Source organism: Seriola dumerili, unplaced genomic scaffold (genome assembly GCF_002260705.1).
Source record: "Seriola dumerili isolate Sdu_G_001 unplaced genomic scaffold, Sdu_1.0 BDQW01001389.1, whole genome shotgun sequence".
NCBI classification, from domain to species: Eukaryota; Metazoa; Chordata; class Actinopteri; order Carangiformes; family Carangidae; genus Seriola; species Seriola dumerili.
The window spans coordinates 429,561-452,745 of NW_019175644.1; the positions used below are offsets into that span (position 1 = coordinate 429,561).

The 23,185-nt window shown below is 39.4% G+C and overlaps 1 protein-coding gene across 1 annotated transcript in view; it reads right to left on the bottom strand.

Annotated features, from left to right (window-relative positions):
- Positions 1-9,922: 9,922 nt before the first annotated feature.
- The window catches only part of brinp1 (BMP/retinoic acid inducible neural specific 1), a 107,602-nt gene continuing 94,339 nt past the window's right edge, over positions 9,923-23,185 (bottom strand). Inside the window, exons 7-8 of the mRNA XM_022768066.1 lie at positions 21,909-22,131; positions 9,923-12,798 (exon numbers count right to left, since the gene is read on the bottom strand). Of these exons, the coding sequence (XP_022623787.1) occupies positions 11,658-12,798; positions 21,909-22,131 (1,364 nt within the window). The 3' untranslated portion in view covers positions 9,923-11,657. The remainder of the gene's footprint in view (positions 12,799-21,908; positions 22,132-23,185) is intronic.

Genomic DNA, 23,185 nt, shown 5'->3' on the forward strand with positions numbered 1-23,185 from the left:
GTGACCTTCCTTTGCCTTTGTAGAATCCACTTAATAAGTCTTCAAGCCATGATTCATTTCCCCTGAAGCAAAATTATGAAACACAGCATGCCAGCAGAGTGTTTCACATTTTCTAATCTTATATTCAATTTACTGTGAAATAACCTTAAATTGGTGCAATTATCAGATGAAAATCTAAAGATTTCTGGGCTGGATTAGGCCTCTAAAATCCTAACAATGCCTCTGATTGGGTTCATGGATTCATGTTGACACCAAACTCTGCGTACCTCAGCAGAAAGCAGTATTCATCAGACCAGGCTTTGGCTTTCCAGTCTTGGTGAGCTTGTTCCCACTTCAGCCTCAGATATCTGTTCTTGGCTGGCCGGAGTACAACACAATGTGGTCTTATACTGTTGTAGCACATGCACTTCAAGGTTGGACGTGTTGTGCATTCTGAGAAGCTTCTATGCTCACCACAGTTGTAAAGAGTGTTTGTCTAAGTTACCGTAGCCTTTCTGTCAGCTCCATCCAGTCTGGTCCTTCTCCTCTGACCTCTCTCATCAACAAGGCATTTCAGTCCACAGAACTGCCACTTGCCGCTTGCTTTTTGTTTTTTCCATCATTCTGAGTAAAAACTCTACAGACTGTTGTCAGTGAAAATCCCTGGAGATCAGCAGTTTCAGAAATACCCAAACCAGCTACTCTAGCAGCAACAATCATGTGTTTTTAGTGACTAATTTAGATTAAGTAAAATTATTTCACTGCTGATGCTTTTATTTCAACTTTATTCTGATTGCTACACTTTCTCTTTTCTCACTTTTTAGATTTTAACACGTTTAATTCCCTCGCCTTCTTGTTAGACCTTCATTTTAATATAGTGTGAAGCTTGAAAGTAGTTAGGACAACCACCAAAGTAGGGTTTTTATGTTAGAAAAAGACAGTAACCCCCCCCCCCCCTCCCCCATTTTTAAGGAGGTTTATTACTTCAGGGTGTAGCCTGTTAAATAGCCCCCCTGTAGTCTGAAAGCCTTCCTGGAGCTGCAAGCCATTCACACTGTGGAGGGGTATGAAAAAATGACATTTCTTGGCTAAAATAAAAATAACTTCACCAGAGGTTTTTAGACATGATAGCACAATTTAAATCATGGCCAACAGGGGACCTCCAACATGTCCCCTGTTGGCTCAGCGGTCCCTGTTGGTGATTGTGTAAGGCCGTTGAGGTCCACTGTGAGACAGCTACACAAGTGCACATGCATAAGGGTCTGGGAATAGAAGTCTGCCCACTTGATAGATGGATATTTCCCTAGATTCTTAAATTTTATACATTTTGCTCTTAATTGTAGTTTTACCCATTCATTTACTATGGCCACTCATACGTATGGATGATTACATATATATTTCAGACACTGTATTTGTTAATTGGTGTTATGTCAGTTGTAAAAAAAAAAAAAAACCCAACTATGCCCAGTAAATTTATTTCGCACATTATTTACATTTTTAATTTTGCTTATGTAAACTTGTCTATTTAGTTATACATTTATATTGGTATTTGGTCTTGGTGTACATGTGTAGCTGCTGAAAAACTGTCAAATTTCTTAAATGTGTCAACATGCAATGCACAACATAAAAGAGGGTCATTTTGATTCTGATTAGTAACTATGAGACACTGATTGTTTACTGGCTACATCTTAAAATGAAAGCCTCTACTGAATGTTAGAATGTTCATTCATTCATAGTTACACAGTACAGTATTGTTTAAGATGAGTAGTGTTATGGCTGTAGGTCTAATAATGCGGTCCAGTTCAATGTACAAATTTCCTCAGGTCAACAGAAATCTCATTACCAGTCTCAGAGGTTTGTAATATGCTTGTCATATATGATTTAGGAATGTAAAGTTTAGTTCATTCATAGGTTCAGTTACCACCTGCGAGGACGGTCTTAACGGTGGAAGGAGCTCTTAATTGAATTTGGCAGGGAGCTGGTTTAACAGGTGAGATCTTGCTTTAGCAGCATGTTGCTAATGGCAAACGTGTTTGGTGAGCTTGTCTCTCACTGAGAGAATGTGCTGGGGGCACCAAAGCAGTAGGTGTGCGTTCTTAGAAAGAGCAAAGATTTTGTTAGGTAAATTGATCATTTAATTTCTCATTAAATCAATTATTTGTGATTGAAAAACATTAAGAAATCTAATGTGTGTGAATGTGAAGAAATCAGTGCCAGTAAAGATGTGAAGATAGAAGGGGGTCACTGAGGAGGTTTTTTGAAAAAAAAAAAACAAACAAACAAAAAAAAACTATGACTTATGTCAAAAAGAAATTAATGATCATCTTCATTCGCAGTGATGAGTTCTGAGGTTTAGCAGGGGGAGCTATCATTTGTAGCTCTCACTCAATTATCATGAGTTCATTTACTCAGATTGCAACGTTGCTCGGAAATTCAGAGAGCCTCTAGGCAGAGATACAACTATTTGAACTGCATGAGTGTTGGTGCTGTAAGTGTGGCTCATGTGCGGCACTTCATATTAGAATTCATGTCATAGGGATCAGATGCAGTGGCTGGTGAGGCGAAAGTGGCAGAAACATCAGAAACAGTGATATACGCGAAGATCAGATCCAGCTTGATACCATTACAATGGGTCTTTTCATGTACAAAGCAAATCATGTCTATTTAGTGGCAAGAAATCTTACCAAAGGGTTCAGACGCGATATCTATATGAATACCGAATATGCAGATAATAAAATGTAAGGGTTACAATAAAGCCGCTGAAATCCTTTATGATCATCAAAGCTCTTCGTGTTTCCAGTGTTACTGATGCTTTGGTCTGGCTGTGTGTCATCCATGGATTTTTCTAATTATGTGACACTGACATATTGAATTGTAACATATCATATTTGCATTTAATGAGGTGAAAAAACAACATGAACAATGTGCAAGCTCACAAGAATATGTTATGGACAGTGTAAGCACAATGAGAGTTGGGCAAAGACTGATATTTATGTTCTTCCACAACCACCCAAAATTTATCCGACCACATTTATTCACTGTAATCAAACTCTGAATGTTCCTTCTGAGCTTTGAATAGAAAAGTTCTTTGAAAGTTCTTGTTAGGGAATTGAAAGGATTGGGCACAGCTCCCATTCTTTGGGAAATAATAACCCTTGTGAGAGCATTTTCACATGTGCAGCAATGTGTTTGAATAAGGATACTTTCTTTTGTGTTCCTCTCTTATAAACAGGAACATGTCAAGGTGCGTGTTCACTGCTCTGTCTTGCCATTGCTTTAGTTTTGCAAATGCAAAGTCGGTGTCTGGCTGTGAGGATATTTTCATTCTTTCCCTGCTCAACTGAAAATTTCTGTGGTTCATCTGTGAACTCAAATGTGAAAGGGGATATTACCCTTAGAAAACACCTCTCCGTGCTGCACTATGCATCCCACTGTATGTTAAGGTAAACAATCAGGGGTTGTGACTTAGGATAACTGACACCTTGGATAGCTTATTCTATGACAACAGTCAGATTCGGGTGCAGTGCTCGTGTGCAAAGTGGCTTATCTACACATCATGACATTTTTCTTTCAGCTTACATACCAGGGTCTTCAATCTTAACGGTCTTGGATGCTGAAGACGGGCTGCAGAGGAGGCATAGCGTGGCGAAAAGCATCAACTTCCCTTTCCAACTTGAACACCTCCTTCCAACCTTACCACCCACAAGAGTAGAGTAGCACCCTAAAGTGACCACATTCCTCAGAAATGGCAGGACATTTGAAACACTGTGTGTGATCCCACCTACAGTGAGAAGAAAAAGGTCATGCAGACTGCTGAGCCACAGCAACAGTATGGCATAGATAAGACATCAAACACATACCAGGCCCGTTCATGTACTTGCTCCCACTTAGACATATGGACGCACCAAACATAAATGACGAGGTGCGCACAGATTGGGGAAGACTGGGTTACATGTTACCTGTCAATAACATCTGGTGTGCCACTGTAACATGGCTGTAACATGAAAGAGAAGGACAAGATATATATATCTATATAGATATATAGATACAGATATATATGGCAGCCAAGGAAATTTTAATGTTTTTATATTTTTTATGTAATGTAGCTATTTGAACAGATGCTTGGCTTTCTATTGTGTTCAAATTGAATTATCATAAAAGCTTTTCCTCAGTTTCTATGTAAAAACTTCTAAAAGTTCAAATCACAGCTTGAGATGACAGAACCATTTTCTTTGAAAAGAGGAACTCTGGGGAACTAAACAGTCAGTCATGCCCATCAAATCAAGTTTTACCCTTGAAAATCATTATGTTCATTCCTCCTTCATTCCAGAAGGTAATGTTTTTAAAAACCTTCCATTTACCTACAAAAATGTTTGCAATGCATACGTACAGAAAACAAAGCCAATCTCAGTGTACCCAGCACATAATGTGATAATATAGCGTAACAATAATTAACAAAATTTTGTATTTATATCCTGGTAGCAAAATCTTATGCAAAAATATAAAGTTGTTACAATATAGGCTATATACACTCATTCAGCACTTTATTAGGAACATCTTTATGCCTACTTATTCATGAAATTATCCAATTATTGTACCATGTGGAAGCAGTGCAATGCATAACATCATGCAGACACAGGTCAGGAGTCTCAGTCAATGTTCACATCAAACATCAGAATACGGAAGAACTGTGATCTCCGTGACTCTGACTGTAGCATGATCGTTGGTGCCAGACAGGCTGGTTTAAGTATTTCTGAAACTGCTGATCCCCTGGGATTTTCACTGACAACAGAAAACAGGCTCTAGAGTTCACTCCGAATGGTGTGAAAAACAAGTCAGCAGCTCTGACTTGATTTTCAAGTGAGCGGCAGTTCTGCGGACGGAAACGTCTCATTGATGAGAGAGGTCAGAGGAGAACGGGCAAACTGGTTAAAGCTGACAGAAAGGCGACGGTAATTCAGATTACCACTCTTTACAACTGCGGTGAGCAGCGAAGCTTCTCAGAATGCACAACACGTCGAACCTTGAGGCGGATGGGCTACAACTGCAGAAAACCACCACGTCAGGTTCCACTCCTATCAGCCGAGAACAGAAATATGAGGCCGCAGTGGGAACAGGCAAAACTGGACAGGTGAAGACTGGAAACGCGTAGCCTGGCTTGATGAATCTGGATTTCTGCTCAGGTGCGCAGATGGTAAGGTCAGAATTTGGCATCAACAGCGTGAATCCTCGGACCAAAATGTCTTGTGTCAACCATCCAGGCTGGTGGTGGTGGTGGATCTGAATCCGATGGAAGACCTTTGGGATGTGGTAGAATGAGAGACTCTCAGCATGAATGTGCAGCTCACGGATCTGTGAAAATTATGTCATATAACAAATTTCAAAATAAATATATAAAGATAATAAATAAATATATGTCTAAGTGCCTTCTGAGTGTTTCATTGACACATTTTAGAGTACTTACTTACTTACTTTGAGGACTGAGTTGAGTACTTAAATTGCTTGTGGGTATGAACATGGGTTTGAGTTTACAGAACAGCTGACATGCAGAACTCCAAAATCTGCTCCCCAGTGTATCTGACAAAATATGGAATGTCTGAGCAGGGAGGGGTAGTTAGCAGCTAGGGTTCAAAAACCTCGGCTATCATCACTTTGTCCTTTGCTTTGGCATTGTAAAAGTGATTTGTCTAAACACACCCAGTATTAACATGTAATTATTGTGTTGATGCGGTTTCAACATTGACACTTCCATTAAAAGAACTTAGATGTTTTTAATGATGCCATCAACACTTAAAATGTATGTACCACTGGATCTTTGTTTGTACAATATATGTCACGTGTATTTATTTTTCATAAAATGGCCACCAAAAATAATGCAACAAGAGCTCGGTGTTCTGAATTCCACCCACACAGCCCATGCTGCTGCAAGTGTCAGGAAATGGCTTACAAACCGCTCACATTTCACCATGGGCCCATAGCTTGGATGTATACACGTTAGACTTCTGATGATGCTGGTGGCCAGCACTGCTTTTAGCCACTTGAGTACAAAGACAAAAACAGGAAATGATGAAGTGGATGAAAGGATGGACCGAACTATTAGGTCTGTATGATACCAAATCTGGTGGTGATAAATGCCCCTGACTTACTTGGTTTGAATCCTTGAGCCCGAGCATTAGTTCTTTCTTTGCAGGCAGCAAACAATAAAATGTGAAGTCACAAAAAGAACTGGTTGGCCAGAGGAAGAAATCTTTGTTATCAGCAAACATCAGAGACAGGATAATGCTCATGGTGAGAATCTCCTATAGAACCACAGACTCTCGTTAAGAGAACGTATTTTGTCATACATTGACCAGGACACTAAAATTAGTTGGCTCTTAGGATTTGTCTACACAGAGTATGTACTGCTTTGTTGTGTGCTACATACTCTTGTAGTTCCTATAAAAGGGAAATGGTACAAACAAGCCTTGCTCTTCTTATTAAATATAGCCTTTTAATGAGAAATAGATTATAATATGAAACATTCATTTGAAATAAGCTGATATAATGATCCCAACAGAACAGCAAAAAAGTACATAGGCAAGGTATTAGGTGTAAAAATCTTCAGACATAGTAATGGATACATGTAAGCAACACTGTGGTAGCATAATGCCATACGAGTAAATGTGCTTGTTTTATGGACCTTGCAAGTGGCTCAAAACTAAATTGTAATGTACAGTATGTTTTGACAATATAAAAACAGTCATAAATTGTCATGAATCTAATTAGATACATAAGACATGGGTGCCCTGTACTTTGTGCTAGTGTACTCAAATAGAGGGCTTTTTTTTGAAGTAGTCTTTGTATTCCCTTTCAATACTGTTATATTTTTATAATATCGTTACTGTAGCAGAGCATTGTTACTGTAACAGAGTTAATATTTACAGATATATTGTACAACAGGGGACAAAAAAATAGCCACCATAACTTCAAGTCATCCTTTGTCTCTGTCTGGTGGTTGCATTCCCCACATGCACAAACCTCCTTGAAGCTTAGTCCTCAGGAGGAGATGAAAAGTGTGTTTTTGATCATGTATGGTCTTCAATTCTGAAGCAAATTCAGTGTCACTCTTCTGTGTAACATCTAAATGTTTTCTCCAGCTCTAAACATGTTAAAGGGATAGATAACAGGCACTTAATAATAATAATATTAATAATGAAAATAATAATACTAATAATACTAATAATACTAATAAGGTAACAATTCATTTGGATACTCCAATGTTGATGCTGAACAATCAATTCTCGTATTTACTGCATCTCTATTGATTACAGGATTGTGGCCATCTAGGTTTAGCACCAGTATGTCAGAATTAGCTCTACATCAGCTTAAGCAAATCCATTATGAGACACTGTCATGGCATGCAAATGTTAGCAATGGATGCTAACATATCTGCAAAACTGTAAAAGCACTACAATATTAGCACGAGCAAGCAAATAAGCTCAAAACTGAGCCTGACAAACTTCAGCAACACCACGGATCTTTGAAACGGCTGCCCTCTAGAGAAGTTGGCGTTTGCCTCGGCAGCAGCAGGATGTGACTCTGCGGCCACAGCTGCCTTCTACACCCCAACAGATGCACTAGTCACGATACAGTACATTTTAATTCAATCCACCCGTCCGGGCGCCCCTCTTTCCTCGCTGCTGCTGTTTACTTCAGGCCAGCGCTGTCATCCTTTCGCACATTTGAAACAATATCATACCAGTGATGACTGCTCACTCTTTGAAAAGCAGCTTCAGAGGTATTGAGCTATTAATCTGACAAAGATAAAGACTGATGAAAACTGTGTACGGTGAGATCAATTTAATAACATAGAGCTGAGCCTGACAAGCTGAGCCTTAGTCATCCTAAACTGGCCACCACATATGCACTAACATACAATGGAAATCAAGACAATTGAATCACCTGAAATCCATTAGATTTTGGAGTGATACATTATTGTTACATAATAAATAAGTGACTAAGTTGTTATTTATAAAGCACCTCTCAAGTGTTAAAAGACTGACAACAGTAAAATAAACTATAAGGACAATCATTGTCACACAAAGCCAGACATGATTCCGTTTGCCTACACCATGTCCAGTATGCACATCGAGAGACAACTATTAAAGTTGTGATTGCGGATGTAGTGAATTTTTTCTACTCTTTATCATACTGCAGATTTAACGCTAAATGGATAAAATTGCAATTTCACCCATCGATCTACACTCAATAACCCATAATCACAAAAATCTGTCTGTTTGTAAATCGGTTCTTTACAAAAGTATTCAGACCCATGATTCTGCACTTTGTGGAAGCCCCTGTGGTAGCAATTAACAGCTTCCAGTCTCTACAAGCTTTGCACACCTAGATTTGAGCAGTTTATCCCATTCTTCCCGGCAGATCCTCTTAAGTGCCATCAGATTGGATGGGACGCGTCTGAACTGCCATCTTCAGGTCTCCAAACAGATTTTCTATGAGGCTTAAGTCTGGGGCTTTGGTTTGGCCTCTCACTGACAGTCAGAGAATTGTCCTGAAGCCACTCCAGTGTTGTCTTGGCTGTATGCTTAGTTGTGCTGACAGCTGAACTGTCACCTCACCTGTACAATGCACCACATTTTCTTCAAGGACCTCACTGTATTTGGCTGTATTCATCCTTCTGACCTGTCTTCCCTGTCCCTGCCACTGTCTGGAGGATGGAATGAGCCAGATGATGAGCAGTGCCTGGTCTTCACCAGACATGGTGCTTGGATTTCAGACCAAAAACTTTTGTTTCATCACATAGGGTATCATATGCCTTTTACTCAAAGAAGCTTCCATGTAGCAACTCTACAATAAAGGCCTGATTGTGAGTTGGACATCCTTCAGGCAGGTTCTACAGGGGAGATGCTCTGTTAGAGTGACCATTAGGTTCTTGGTCACCTCCCTTGACCAAGGTCCTTCTTGTCCTGTCACTCAGTTTAGCTGGAGGGTCAACTCTAGGAAGAGTCCTGGTGGTTCCAGTCCTCTTCCATTTCACAATTACTGAGGCCACTGTGCTCCTGGGAACACTCAGAACTTGCCTCACCACTGTTTTATCAAGAAGATCTACAGAGAATTCCTTGGAGTTCATGGTTTGTGTCCTGACACGCAGTGCGAATTGTGGGACCCTGTGTGTGGCTTTCTTAACTATTTCCAACTCAATTTGCCACAGGTGGACTCCAATCAAGTCCTAAACACATCTCAAGGATAGTAAACAAGATGCACCTGATGATTTGCTGTCCCACAGCAAAAAGTCTCAATACTTTATAAGTGAGAGATTTCCTTTTTTAGCTTTAAATCGATTCACAAAAATGTCTAAAAGCATATTTTGACTTTGGGTTATTGAGTGTAGACTGATCAGCAGAAATGGTGATTTTATCCATTTAAAATTAAATCCCTGACACAATAAAGTGTGCAAAAAGTGAAGGGGTCTGAATACTTAACTAAGCCACTGTATGTCCCTAAAGTTTTGTTCCAGAGCTGCTGCAATTTGTTGTTTCAATTGTTGCCCCAACTTTGACCACTGTATTCAAGAGGTGTTGAATCCTTTGAGGAATTCCAAAGCTGGTTTCCAGTTTCGTTGTTGCCCCCCCCCCCCCACACACACACACATTTATGTCACAGCCCACAATTGTTATCCTGAGATATATTACATATCTCTGTTTACAGCTAACCCTGCAAGTAATCTTATCACAATGTAAAACAATTACTTAAAAGTACACAAAAATTAAACAAACAATACCAAAGCAACTGAACTATAGCAACATCGAGAGACCAACAGACACAAAGAAAACAAGAAGAAAAACTGGAAAAGTATGAGTTTTTAGATGTCATTCTAAAAGCTTGCAACTGGGCTGGCAGCTTTTACACTGGGATGGTGTTTGGGTGACATGGCGGAAAATATTAAGTCGCCTCTTTTTTTTTTTTCTTTTTTTTTTAAGTTTAAACCCATGTATGGCTGAGACAGTTAAGTTGTACAACATGGGGGACCTTGCCTTTCTTGTTAATGAACATGCAAATAATGGACTGGACCTACAAAAAGTCATCGGTAATATCAATGTTTCAGCATCGGATTACCCAAATAAAGAGTGACCATAAATAGATACTGTAGGTAGTGTTTCATATTTAACTTTGATGATTGAGGGTGTTAAACAAGTTGCAGCTCTGTTGGTGTTTCCAGCAACATGCAAACAAAAAGTTAAAATTTCATATCTGGAAAGAAAAACAGACATTTTTACATGTGGGCATAAAAGCTTACAGATTACTCACTGCCAAAAAGGTATTTTAAGCTTTAATATAACCATTTCTTCTTCTTCTTTTTTTTTTTTTTTCCTGTGACACAACATCGAAATTCAATGGCTTTCAACACAATTCGTATCCAACATAAATATGCCCTCTCTTGTCATCTGCCTTTTTGCTGTGTTCTTATCTGAAATCAACTGAGAGAATAAAACAAAAAAACACACAAATGGGACATTTTTTTTTCCATGTTATGAAGTAAGTTCTAAGTGAAACAGGGATGAACTTTATGTCTTACTTATGTCTACCTCAGGGAAGTGTATGGCTTTAAGTTGTCTTGCAAATGTGCCCGAACGATGAATGTTTACATTTTGCTCTTGGTGCTGAAAAGCTCCACAAATCAGCAGTCACAACATGTACATTTTGCAAAGCTGTACAAAATAGCATTGATTGTTAAATCTTCAGACCACAATATTGCACTCACGCACCAGGAGGTACTGCCTTGTGAAAAACACAGCTTGAATTTCAAACACGGGAAGAAGCGCTCCAAATGCAAGATTCAGCTTAGACTGGAGTCAATCTCAAATGACACATTCAATTAACGAACAGCAATAAGCATCAAGCCAAAAAAAGGTATGTGCACACTTGCACACTCACATACACACACATTCACCCACATATATATGTATATATAAACAGCTGGCTTTTGTTATTTGACATGACTATCCATTACTGCCCTGCTGTGTGCCTTATGTGTCAGAACAATGACAGAGTGCCTCATAACTCACAAAGAGCAATGCAGATTCACTGTGGGTTTGAAATGTAATAAAGAGTCTATAAGTAATGTGTTGACTACTTATTCTCTAGGGCTATTTAATCCTTACAATGTATAAACATCTTTAATATTAAACTGTCCATTATGTCTGAAATATTTTGCACATTAGCTGAAATAAAAGGATATCTGGTCTGCCCTTGTGTTATGTCATTATTCCTTTAAAAATGTTTTTTTCTCAGTAAAGAATGGCAGTTTCAGATATAACCTTTGATCCCTCAGAGTAAAATCAAGGCCTCTTTTTCACCAGTACATAGATTTAATATTTCTTTTTTTTTTTCTCTCTCTCTCTTTTAAGTTCTTTAAGGGAATGACAGACATGCTGGGACAAATATGATACAGTCCTTATAGTGGTTCCATTAATCTTCGTTATCCGCCTGAAATGCTTTTCATCACTGCCTTTTTCCTTTTTCTCTTTAAGAATTCTGCTTACAAAGTTAATATTACATCAAAAGGCAGAAAAGGTCCAAAAATGAAAAAGAGAAAACAAAATTAAGATTAATATCCCCTTATAGTTCATTTGTTGGGTTGTTTGTGTTTAGTTTGCTGTCTTGTTTTAATGTTATTATGTTCAGCAGAGTTTAGCAGTCAGGTGATCTGATTGTTTTAGTATCTCTGTGCTGTACATGTCCAAGGCATGATTAACTCGAATCATTTCGCTGTTGTTGAGCTTGAGCCTATGCTTTAGCATACAAGAGAAGAGGTCCAGCTGGGGTTTGCCAGGTGCAGATGGAGGGGCTAGGCGGTTAATCCGATCCCTAATGTCCAGTAGCAGGAGCATAACAGATGAGGATGAGTAGAACTGAGTTCCTTGAGTGTACGACTGGTTAACCTGCTGCACAGCACTACGGAGCAGGTCGGCATTAAAGCGCAGGCTGTAGCCGAACACTTGGATATCAGATATTTTTATGTAGATCTGGCGCTTGTTAGGGTCTGCAAGGTCCACTGGGCCCTGTCCTGTGTCATTGCGTAGGCCGGTTGGGATCTTAGCACGGCTACGCAGGTAGATGTGCACGGTCTCGAAGAAGGTCTTCCACCGGTTGCCAAGCAGGAGAGTCCAGTTGAAGCACTGGGAGTTCTGCAGTCGTACTTTTTCCCAGCGTGGGTAACCATGTTCACCAAAGGGCATGCTCCAACCTTCTGAGTGACTACCACTGAATGGGTTGACGTAAACAAAAAACATGGGGTCGATACTGCTGTTTCGCATCTGGCAGATCTTCATTGATAGACCGATAATCATGTGAAGGTAGTCCATCCGGTTTTTGTTACTTTTGAGAGTCAGGGACATGCGCTTACGCCATCGAGGGTCAAAGAATGTCTCTAGGCGGATCTCATTACTGATGAAAGTAGTATGAATGTACAGTCGGGAATCCATTTTCTGTAACAGGTATTTGAGTTCCAGGTCCTGAAAGTCCAGATCAGTTTCAAAGCTGATGAACTGCTCACTACGTTCTGAGTCCACATTCTGGGGCTCACAGCGACCACGGTACAACTTGTAGCCCTTGTTGCAGGAGCCGCATTGTGAGATGTTGGCCAGGCTGCACATGGCACAGCTGTTGTTGCCACCTATGACACAAGGGATGGGTCGTTGGCACAGGGTGACACCTGTGTGGCACACGCATGTCCTTTGGCTCTCCAGGAAGGTTCCCCAGAACCCATTCTCATTGCAGTAGAGGAAGGACTGAACCCTGTTGAGCCACTGCATCACAGATCTACAAAGAGAGAAGGAAAAAAAATGGATAGAGGCATTAACAGTGGTCAGATGGAAAGCACCAATGCTGGCAAATCTTCCATAGCATACCATGGTTTTTGTGCATTTTTTTCCCAGAAGACCTTTGGTTTTCATTCATCTCTGTAACAATGTATTGTTGAACTGTGTTTTAATTTTGTGTAAATGCACTTGAATAAAATGTCAAAACATTTGACCTTTTCCACTGTTATACCACTCAATGGTACAGTAGCATACAGTAACTGACAAAAATAAACCTTTAATGCAGTTAACTGGGGTAGATTACTGTAATGTACCTATGTCAAGTAAGATAAAGTGTGTGCAAGTTGACTTAACCAAATGGCTTCAAGGTATAAAAACATATTAAAATGTTAAAAATCAATGAAATACAGTGCTTGTGGCATTAATGTATATATAAAAAACATCTAGTCTAGATAGTGAATAGGATGATTTCTTCCCTTCAAGAAGGAGGAGTTGGGTTATTTCACACAAGTGGAAGACATTATTTGCTATTCTTATCTTGTCTCTTTATTTCCCCTAAGGCATCTTCTCTTGTCATCTTGACAGTCCTGGAACTTCTTTTCTGAGTATAGGAGGTTAATTCTGAATCCTGATTTTTCAGAGAGGAGAGCTAGTCAAGGTTAGCTTGACATGTTAATGAACCTAAGCATTAACTATGATGGATGACATTGCATTCTCAGCAGGCCAGCAAGCCCCCAAGCTATACCCAAAATGAGCCCAGAACAGATCACCTATAGAGGACAATGGAAGCACAGAGATGGATCCTGAGAACTCTGCCTTCATACTGATGGGATAAAGTGACGGTGTGCTATAATTTTCATGATCCCATATTCCCACACCTTTTCCCAAATATTAAGGCTTTTGAGGCCTGCATTTTCAGTGGTAACTGAATGGCTGGAAATCAGTTCAGTGCAGCCTGTACATTGTTGTCTTGTTAATTTCAAGGACTGCATGTAACAACAATAGCTTCTCAGCTGTGATTGGCCTTTCTTGTATGGCAGGCAAGAATGGTTTTACCTTTCTTTACAAATAATTCAATAGTTGTGTTTTAATAAATACTCAACTTTCTGCACGCAAAGTAACCTAACAAAGATGTAGTGTTTCATCTACCTTTCACAATTCAGGGCTGTATAAGTCAGTGACATTTTTGATAATAGTTAACACCAAGTTATCTGAAATGCTGTTAAACTGTTAAATGAAGGAAACTGAATCAATGCTGTGAAACTGCAGAATTTAAATTATGCACTCTTTCTGAGGTTAAAGCGCTTTGGAAGGGTTTGAAATGTATACCAATAAGTCATCAGCATAACATGATATTTTGTACTTTCTGGAGGGACACTGCACAATCTGAGATTGCAAGTTGCTCAATGATATGCATTAATTGGAGAGGGGAAAGGGGACAATCGTCTCAACAGGGTAACGTGACTAGAACTGATGCCCTTAAACTATACCGAAGAATGAGGTTGGGAATAGAGTAATTCCATTTAAACAAATATACTTAGGAACGAATCAAAACTTTAACAAGGACATAACAACTCATCTAACCTGAATGACTAGCTATGAGTTGTGCTGTAATAGGATATACAGTATACACACACACATATATATATATATATATATATATACAGTATATATAGATATGTGAGTGTGTGTGTGTTGGTGTAAACCGGTTGTTATCATCAACCTTTGGGCTCACTTGTCTGTAAAAAGATTTACTGAATCAGAGAGACACTTGCAAGATTAATTGTTGGGTCAACACCAACATATCAATTGCCATATTATATATATATATCTATAAGTAGATATAATTAGAATAAAGGAGATTTAATCACTAAAGTCTGGGAAAGAAATGGATACTTAGTGCTGCATATTATGTGCAGCCTGAATAATTTCCTGTACAGTGATAGGTTTTTCCAGGAACTTCTTTCAATGTTTGGAACTTTAGAAAAGGAAAAAAAAAGATGAAGCCTTGGTAATATTCCAAAGAACATAACTTTATATATGAAGATTTAAAGGTGTTATTTATCACCTATAGATGAAGTGTAATGTCTCTAATTAATCTACTTCTAGCCATTTCCTTAATTTAGTATGCTTGAATTTTGCCAACTGTCACTGGCAAAAATTTTGTTTTGCATAAGTCACAAGGTTAGTTTTCTCCATGGACAAAAGCAGACTGGAGAGGAACGCTTGTCTTTATATGGAATCTGATGACGGAGAAACAGAACAGATAATGCTGATCTCATTTTTATATTTTGTCAGACTTTAAGTTTGAATTTTCTTTTTCTCTGTGTAGTTTCTTGATTAAAGTGCTGTATAATAGAGGATGTCTGTGAACACATGCTTTGAGTGTCTTTAGTTTGTTGTTTTTAGATTTGCATTGTGAAAATGGCTTTTTTTCTATCTTGCTCTGCAAATATTTTGTGTGATAGAAAGTGCCACATCTTGGTTGTGTACTAAGGTTTTTTTTTGTCGTGATATTTGTTTGCAACATGGCATTACAGACTCTGAGAAAGCCTGAAAGCCTCTGACTCATGCCAAAAACATGAGAGCTGGCAGCCCTTAAATATAAACTACCCTCAGATGTGCATTTTTTCATGTATTTTGTTGTATTCGTGTGGAGCTGCTATTTCTTGAGCTTGTTTGCTTATGTGCACTAGTGTGCTGCTATCTACTTTTGGCTCTTCCTGAGAGATGAAATGTCTTAATCTCCTGGTGCAGGCAGTGTATTTGTGATTTTATATCACTTTCCACTGCAGTGTTGCAGTTTGGCCCAGAGTGTCTTCAGAGAGATGGATGTATCATGTTATCTTCCTCCAGCTCGTGTTTGCTGTCCACTCCAGCATAAATATGAAAAGGAGCTACCAAGTACAGACGTGCCAATACATTGGGTTTACTATATACCGTGGTGAAACATTTGAATGGTAACACTGCCAAGAATATCTGTTAGCGTTATTATTATTTTCAGGGGGCACCGTGAGCACACCGCAGAACTCCTACCTTCTTTTGCAGTTTTGTTTTAATTAGCCATAAGGGAGGCAGAGCAGCAACCATCCTCCATGACTGTCTAGCTTTGAGCTCTATAGGTACTCTTGCCATTACTTGCTAGGCTTACATTAGCTAGTTAGTCTGCTGCTAGTGTTGTAATATTCAGTGAGAGAGTGAGCATGCATTTTACATAACTGGAAAAAAAGAAACTTTCTGCCTCAAGGTTGCGCAGACTATGTTCTTCCTCACAGGTGCGCTACACATGCCTGTGTTGGCAAAATACACCCATTTGACTTTTCGATTCTTTAACAGCTGTTAGCATCTAAAAGAAAATCAGTGTGTATTGTGATGGCACATGCCCTGCCAGTGTGTGTGTGTGTGTGTGTGTGTGTGTGTGTGTGTGTGTGTGTGTGTGTGTGTGTGTGTGTGAAGCCCAGTCAGCTCTGGAGCACCTGGACCCAGTGCTCCACAGGACATGAAAAGACCCAGCCCTCAGCAAAAAAAGAGATGTTTCCTTGTGCAATAAAACCTGTCACGTGTGTCAGTTTACTGGAAAGCCGAATCAGAGCATTAAGCCAGCTCTACTGCAGCCTGTTCCCGCTGTAAGCGAACCACTTGAACATCTTATTGTAGACTGTGTGGCTCTAAATCTGGCTGTAAATATCTTCTTATGGAGGTTACAAGATATCCAGCTGCTTATCCACTGCGGTCAATAACAACTAAAGCTGTTGTCAAGGTGCTGTCTGAACTCATTTCAGCGTTTGGCATCCCGAAATTTATCACGTTTTCTAACGTTTGGCCAGGTGTTAAAGCTTTTATGCATAAACCATAACCAGACCCCTCACCAGCCTGTCTGTGTGGGCGCAAGTGTGTGTGTGTGTTTCCTTCCTTTTGTTGGTATCAGAGGAGCCTGATTGGAGCCACTCAGATCTGGTGCACCTGGGCCTAGTGCTCCCCTAAGGCCCTGCCTTCAGCGTGGCTCTCGCTCGGCCATGCCCGCAACCCCATTCTGTTTTGTTTGGCCTTTGGTTTATTTCTACACCTTACAACACCTCTCACTACATTGTTCACACACACATTCACATTTATACCACTGATGTTACCAACGCATACACCTAACATTCCAAACTACTTTCTACTACTTTTGTTTTTTTGTCACGGCCCACGACAGGGTGCACTGCACATAAAATCTAATAGACACAGACAAATTTTAAATAATTTGTAGTCAACTGTCAATCAGTCTAGATGTGTAGATGTGTCCACCAAACCTGCAATACATAACTCACTGTTCAATTTGTTAGGTTTTATCAAATTTTTTTTTTTTCTATATCTCAGCTCTAATAAACATTTGATACCAGTACTAGCTAATGCAAGCTAATGCATTGTGTATCTTTATAAGTAAGTAGATTTCAGTACACAAGGTCATGCTTTCATATTCATTTTACATTATGTAATTTGCAAATAGTGCAAACGATCTCTTGGCCAACCATAAACTTGGATGTGAGTGACACACTGGACATCTGTTAAGTCAGGATATTGTAGAATACACAACACATTTCAAATATCTTTTGTTTAGAACATAAAAATCTTTGCCTGACAGGAAATGGCACAGAAAAGAGATTGGTTTCAGAGGTGCCTCAAATACAAAAAGTATTCCCATTATTTTTTATTGGCTATTCATTATTGAATTGGACACAGGCCCAGTCATAATGATCCCTCCTTTGAATCTATTTACTCTTGAAATATCCAGTCTGAAATACTGAACTGAAATATATTCTATCAAAGAACTGCCTCCCTCAATAAGCTACTTGAGTGCACCATGCAGCCAGTTTTATTTTTGCCTTATTTGTTTCCATCTGAAGCAATGGCTTGGCTCAGATTCGACATAGGAAATTAAATGAAAACACACTGGAATGGACGCTGTTTGTTTTCTGTGTTTGCTCTGTGTTTTTAATAGGGCATCAAACAGCCCTGGTGTTCTGATAACATGCATCATAGCTCCTCCCTATCTAGGAGCAAGGAAAAGAGAAGAGGGAAAGAAAACATCAGAGCGGGAGAGAAGAGTCTGCCGCTGGAGGAAAACAGAAAAAGAAAGACAAGCAGATGAGGCACACAAATTTAAAGATGTACATTAATGTGAGAGAGACCCATACCCTTGATGATTCCATGTGCATTAAATACTAATAGTTGGTCAGGGTATGTATAAGCAAAAACTGAAAATGTAAGACCTGTAATTGTAGACATAGGCAGAATCATGTCAAAATCAATATAAATTAGGACAAACTAATTCATCATATGGAGGGTACAGTCATATCTGTAAATATGCTTGACTTTGAACATGAATAATTAAAGCCAATGCATAGCCAGAATGTAAATGATTTGGCTGGGAGTGATGCTGCTTCATATCTGTCACTATTAATCATTTATACCAAAGACAAACTGTTATGTTCATTCTACTTGAAGCAAGCCGCTATACTCATTACAGGAAATGCAATCGCAAATCCAATATAGTTCACGTATAAAGTTTCCACACAGTTATTGCAGTGGGTGTTCACAGCAGGAATTTACGATGCTTATAATGAATGGATGCCTTGTGGTGAGGTAAAACTAGAAAAATGATAAGGTGATATGCATTTGTAATTATGGACAGCCAACAATGCATCTGGTGCCTGTCTTTCATTAGCTGATGTAAATATGTTTATTGACTGACCTCATTTAATATGCAACAGTGAAGGGTGATTTAAAACTTAAAATCTTTTTTGGATAAGTTTGAATTGATAACACAAGTTTACATCATAATAATTGCACTGAGTAATAAGCAGCTTCCCCTTGTTTCATTTTGCATCCATAATTTAATTAAACTAAAATGCACCAGGACCGGCATAATATGGATGCCCTGTTAGGGTTGCATGTAAGAAATGAAATGAAACTAAAGAGGAACTGCTCTATTTAGGATGCATTATCTCTGAATGCTTAATACAGTACCTCTGGACAGTTCCTCTATCTTTAAATTAGTTATGAATATACTGTACATTTACACACATTCACAGTTATACCTGCCTGAACAGTGTGTGCGTGATAGACATGAGAGACACATTAAATTGCTAGCTGGTCACTCAAATGAAATATAAAAAACAAAAAAAACAAAAACACACTCACTCTTGTGCATCCAAACTCCATGAGTGAATTAGCTTTCTTATCTAGGTTGCCTAGGCAACAAAGCATAAGCAAAAGCTTTCCTTTTTTTTCAGGCACCAGACATCAATATAACGTAAATTAGATTGTGGTTGGGAATGAAAATTGGGTTGACGTCAAAACCCAGTGTTGACTAATTGACATTGTGATGTTTAAGCAGAGGTTGGGTTTTGCTCATGACTAGAATGTCGATATTGCCGTTGGCATGAGACATTTGGACGACGCTGGACTTCGGTTATGTAACAACACAACTTAAAATCAACAAAATATTGTCAGCTGTTGTCAGTATTCTATGTCAGGCTACGTTTCCAGCACATTGGAAAAGACTGTCTTGGCCACCTTGCAGCACCTTGGCAAAGCCACAGCTCTCTTAGAAAGATACAGTATCAGCCTTCTTTCCCCCCCTTCATTTCCCCTCTTTGTCTTTCATGTCAGAAATTGCAGTCCAAAAACTGATATTACAGTTTTCTTATTGGTTTTAATAAATCTGAAGGCTGACTTCATGAACCATTAGTACCTCATCCTGTTGTCTTGCTTCCCTTGACACCCTTTTCAGAGTCAAGGGAACCAATACAGATGGATGAAGTGTCTTAGTAAGTTGTTGGGCTGCCGCATGCCACCAGAATAGATTCAATGCACCTTGGTATTGATTTTACAAGTCTCTGGAAATCTAGTGCAGGGATGAAAACCCTTCTTCCAAAAGATATTCCCTCATTTGGCGTTTTGATTAAGGTTGGTGAAGATACCTCTCTGACATGTTGATCCAAAATCTCCCATAGCTGTTCCGTGGGGTCGAGTTCTCGTGACTGCAAAGGTCATAGGATATGATTCACATCATTTTCAAACTCATCAAACCATTCAGTGACCCCTTGTGCCCTATGGATGGGGGCACTGCCATCCTGTTTCTCCACTCATTTTTTCAGGTTTTTCCTTTATTTTGTCACCGGTCTGTATTTCTCCTTCCACCCCCTAAAGAGATACACTGCACTATCAACAAGTTTTCAGGGAACCTCTGAAGATGATTTTGAATGGCCCCTTAAGTGTAAGATGTAAAGTTTAAAGCAAGCAAGATAGTACAGACCCTGAGGAGATATTGTTTTTTCCACCTTTTGATCTGACACAGAGTTGAGTAGTGTTCAAAACAGTGGTACGCCAGTGAGGTAAGCTGTGATCCAAGTGACCACTGGGGCTTTTACATAGATAGCTCAGCGGATCTCTCCCAGTAGAGGAGCCTGGATGGTGTTAAAACCACTGGAGAAGTCAATGAACATGATTTTCACAGTGACTCTCCAAGTGGGAGTATGCAAAGAATAGCAGCTGGATGACAATGTCATCCTTCCCATTGTGGGCCTGATGTATGAACTGGAGAGAATCCAAATGGTCTCTCACAGGGGATCTGGCCTGCTGTCATTTAGAACCCTGGTGTGCCCATTCTTGGCCACTGGGGCCAGGCAAGATGTTTTTCACATCATCATCAGCACACTCTAAGCCTCTGCAGTCTCACTGACAGGTTGAAGATGTGCTGGAAGGCCTCCCTGAGGTGGTTGGCACACACCTTGAAAACACTTGGGCTGATGCTTTATGGGCCTTCAGCTTTGCTTCAATTCCCTCATCCTTTGATCAGCTGTTATAGGCTACCCAGAGGAGAGGTGGGACGGGGATTCATTCTTCTTGAATCAGGGACAAAGAAGAGGCAGGTAGACAGTAATGCAATGATAGCACAACTGACTGATGACAAGCACTGGGCAAACACAAATAAGTAATAACACGTAACCTTTTAACATCGTATCTCTCACGATACAGTTAAATATGAACAAATGACCATTTGTTTTCATTACACATGAAGATAAGGCATAATAGGGGGTTGATGTGACTTGGGATGGAATGACACTAAATCATATTCTGGAAAACAATTCATCATACTCATATGAAAACATAACAATATATAAAGTAGGAGGAAAATGAGTTCAGAACCCCTGTGTGAGCTATAGACCACTCACACATGCACCCAAAGCGCACTGTCACGCACAGAGGTGATGAAAACAAATAAGTCCTCCATCTGATGCAAAGCCGTCTCACACAAGCAAGCAAATAAACATGCTGCTCTTATTTCCAGTGCCATCAGGCACCCTTGATGTGTACTCCATGGAAGAGGAAGCGCATACTGCGGCTCTTTGATAACACTTCAGAACAAACCTTTGCCAACTCTCACACACAAATGTGGGTGTGCTCCTTTTCTGTCAGTGACAGTTCACAACTGCTCATTTTCAGACCACTTAAATGAATATTTTACGGATCCTGATTCCATTTACATGGTGACATCCCCTACATGGAACAGTTTTAGGGGGTGTTTCATGTGGCAGTCTGGAACTTATATAGCATATTTTGTGTAGTGTTTTCTGATATTTGCTAGAGCGAATGGGGAAATTCCTGGCATTTCAGGCAGTGCTGACACCACAGCACATCCGCAGCAAGGCTCTTAAGCTGCAACTGCAGTAGGTGGTGACAGATGTGTGCAATGACCTATCAAGAAAACTCCCACAGCTACATTTTCTTTTCAGACTGCAATATGAAATACAAGAGTGAGCAAGAGTGCTTTAGGCATGTGCAAGCCTCAGCACTAAGTTGACTTGATGGACAGAAACAACAGAACCATAAGTTGAAATATATAATGGATGACATACTTACTGTGCATGCTTCAAGAACTAACAATCAATATAAAGCCCCTACATCATCTCAGAGAAGAAATTTCCCTGAAAGATATCACTCTTCTGTGGGATGCATTTTCACATTTACTTTTCCAGCACTTGGAAAAGCAAACCTTTGGTTTATATTGCCGAGTAAATCCACATCCAATTTCCATCATGATATAGAGGTCGTATTTCTACCCACCTCTCCCTAGGCATCTGGTGGTTGGGGTTGTGGTGACAACGGATGCTGAGGCCAAAGAGCTTACGGGCGGTGCGCTGGATCTTGAGCCGCTGTATCTCCAGGGAACTCTGGAGGAGCCTGTAGCGGGCTTGCAGGTCCCAGTCGCTGCCCCACAGGAGATGCACACTGCCGATGGGCAGGAAGTGAGTGGAGGGCAGCCTCTTCAGGAAGGACTTGAACTCGTCTGGGTAACATAGAGAGACGGAGTGAGGGCATATTGCAAAACAGAGAGACAAGGAGTGGGAAGGGAATGTGGTGGTGTGACAGAAAAAGTGACAGATAATTACAAGTGTGGATTTATTTTACTGGAATACTTAGAAAGTGCTGAGTTAGTGAGAAGGGGCAATTACATTCTTCCACTTCTGAATAAAATTAATTCATTTCACTTCATATGAATATTTTTGTATTATACTTCCTAGTAATATAATCATAATAACAATAATAATCAATATATAAGCAAGACTTTGCCAGAGAGGTAAGTTACACTGACGTTTCCAGACCAAATTTGTTCAAATGAGATATAGAGAAATAAACAATCTCATGTGTGTACCTATGGATGTGTTTTAACCAAAGGCTAAGTGAGTAAAACATGAAAAAGTGGTGAGTGGGTTTGTTTTCCAAAAAAAAAACCACTCATTTATTTGTTCAACAATAATCTTGCAAGGCATCCTGGGTAGAATTACAAACAATGAGCAGATTGTTTTGCGGGAGTCATACTGGTGAGTGACAAAACTCTTGAATGTGTTGTCAAAAGACTTAGTCAGTAAGTTGTCATCTAAAATGGATGTTTACTGTAATAAAAATCAATTAACAGAGCAGAATGAACCTTTATTAACTGGTATATGAGGAACCAAGTTCTTTTGTATTGTAGCTTTCATGTATGTTATTGCTCTATATTCAAGCTGACCACTGTTATAATTTGATTAATAACTAAATAAACGAAATAAAATAAAACATCATACTCTTCTCTAGAAGTTTCCAAAGGTTTAGGCACATAGAGAAGACAATTGTCTAAGAAAATAATCACAAAGGAAAGTGCTTTCATGTGGATAATGTTTATAGTTTATACAGTTTATAAAGGACATAAAACTGTTGTCACGAGCAAAATGTGATAATCAATAAAGTTTTGCCTGTGTTGCACTGCAAAAGGATCAAGGATTCTATACCCCTCACATTTTGTAAGAAACTGGAGAAGAAAGTCTATATTTCTATATTTTCAAATGTGGCTGAGGTCAGTG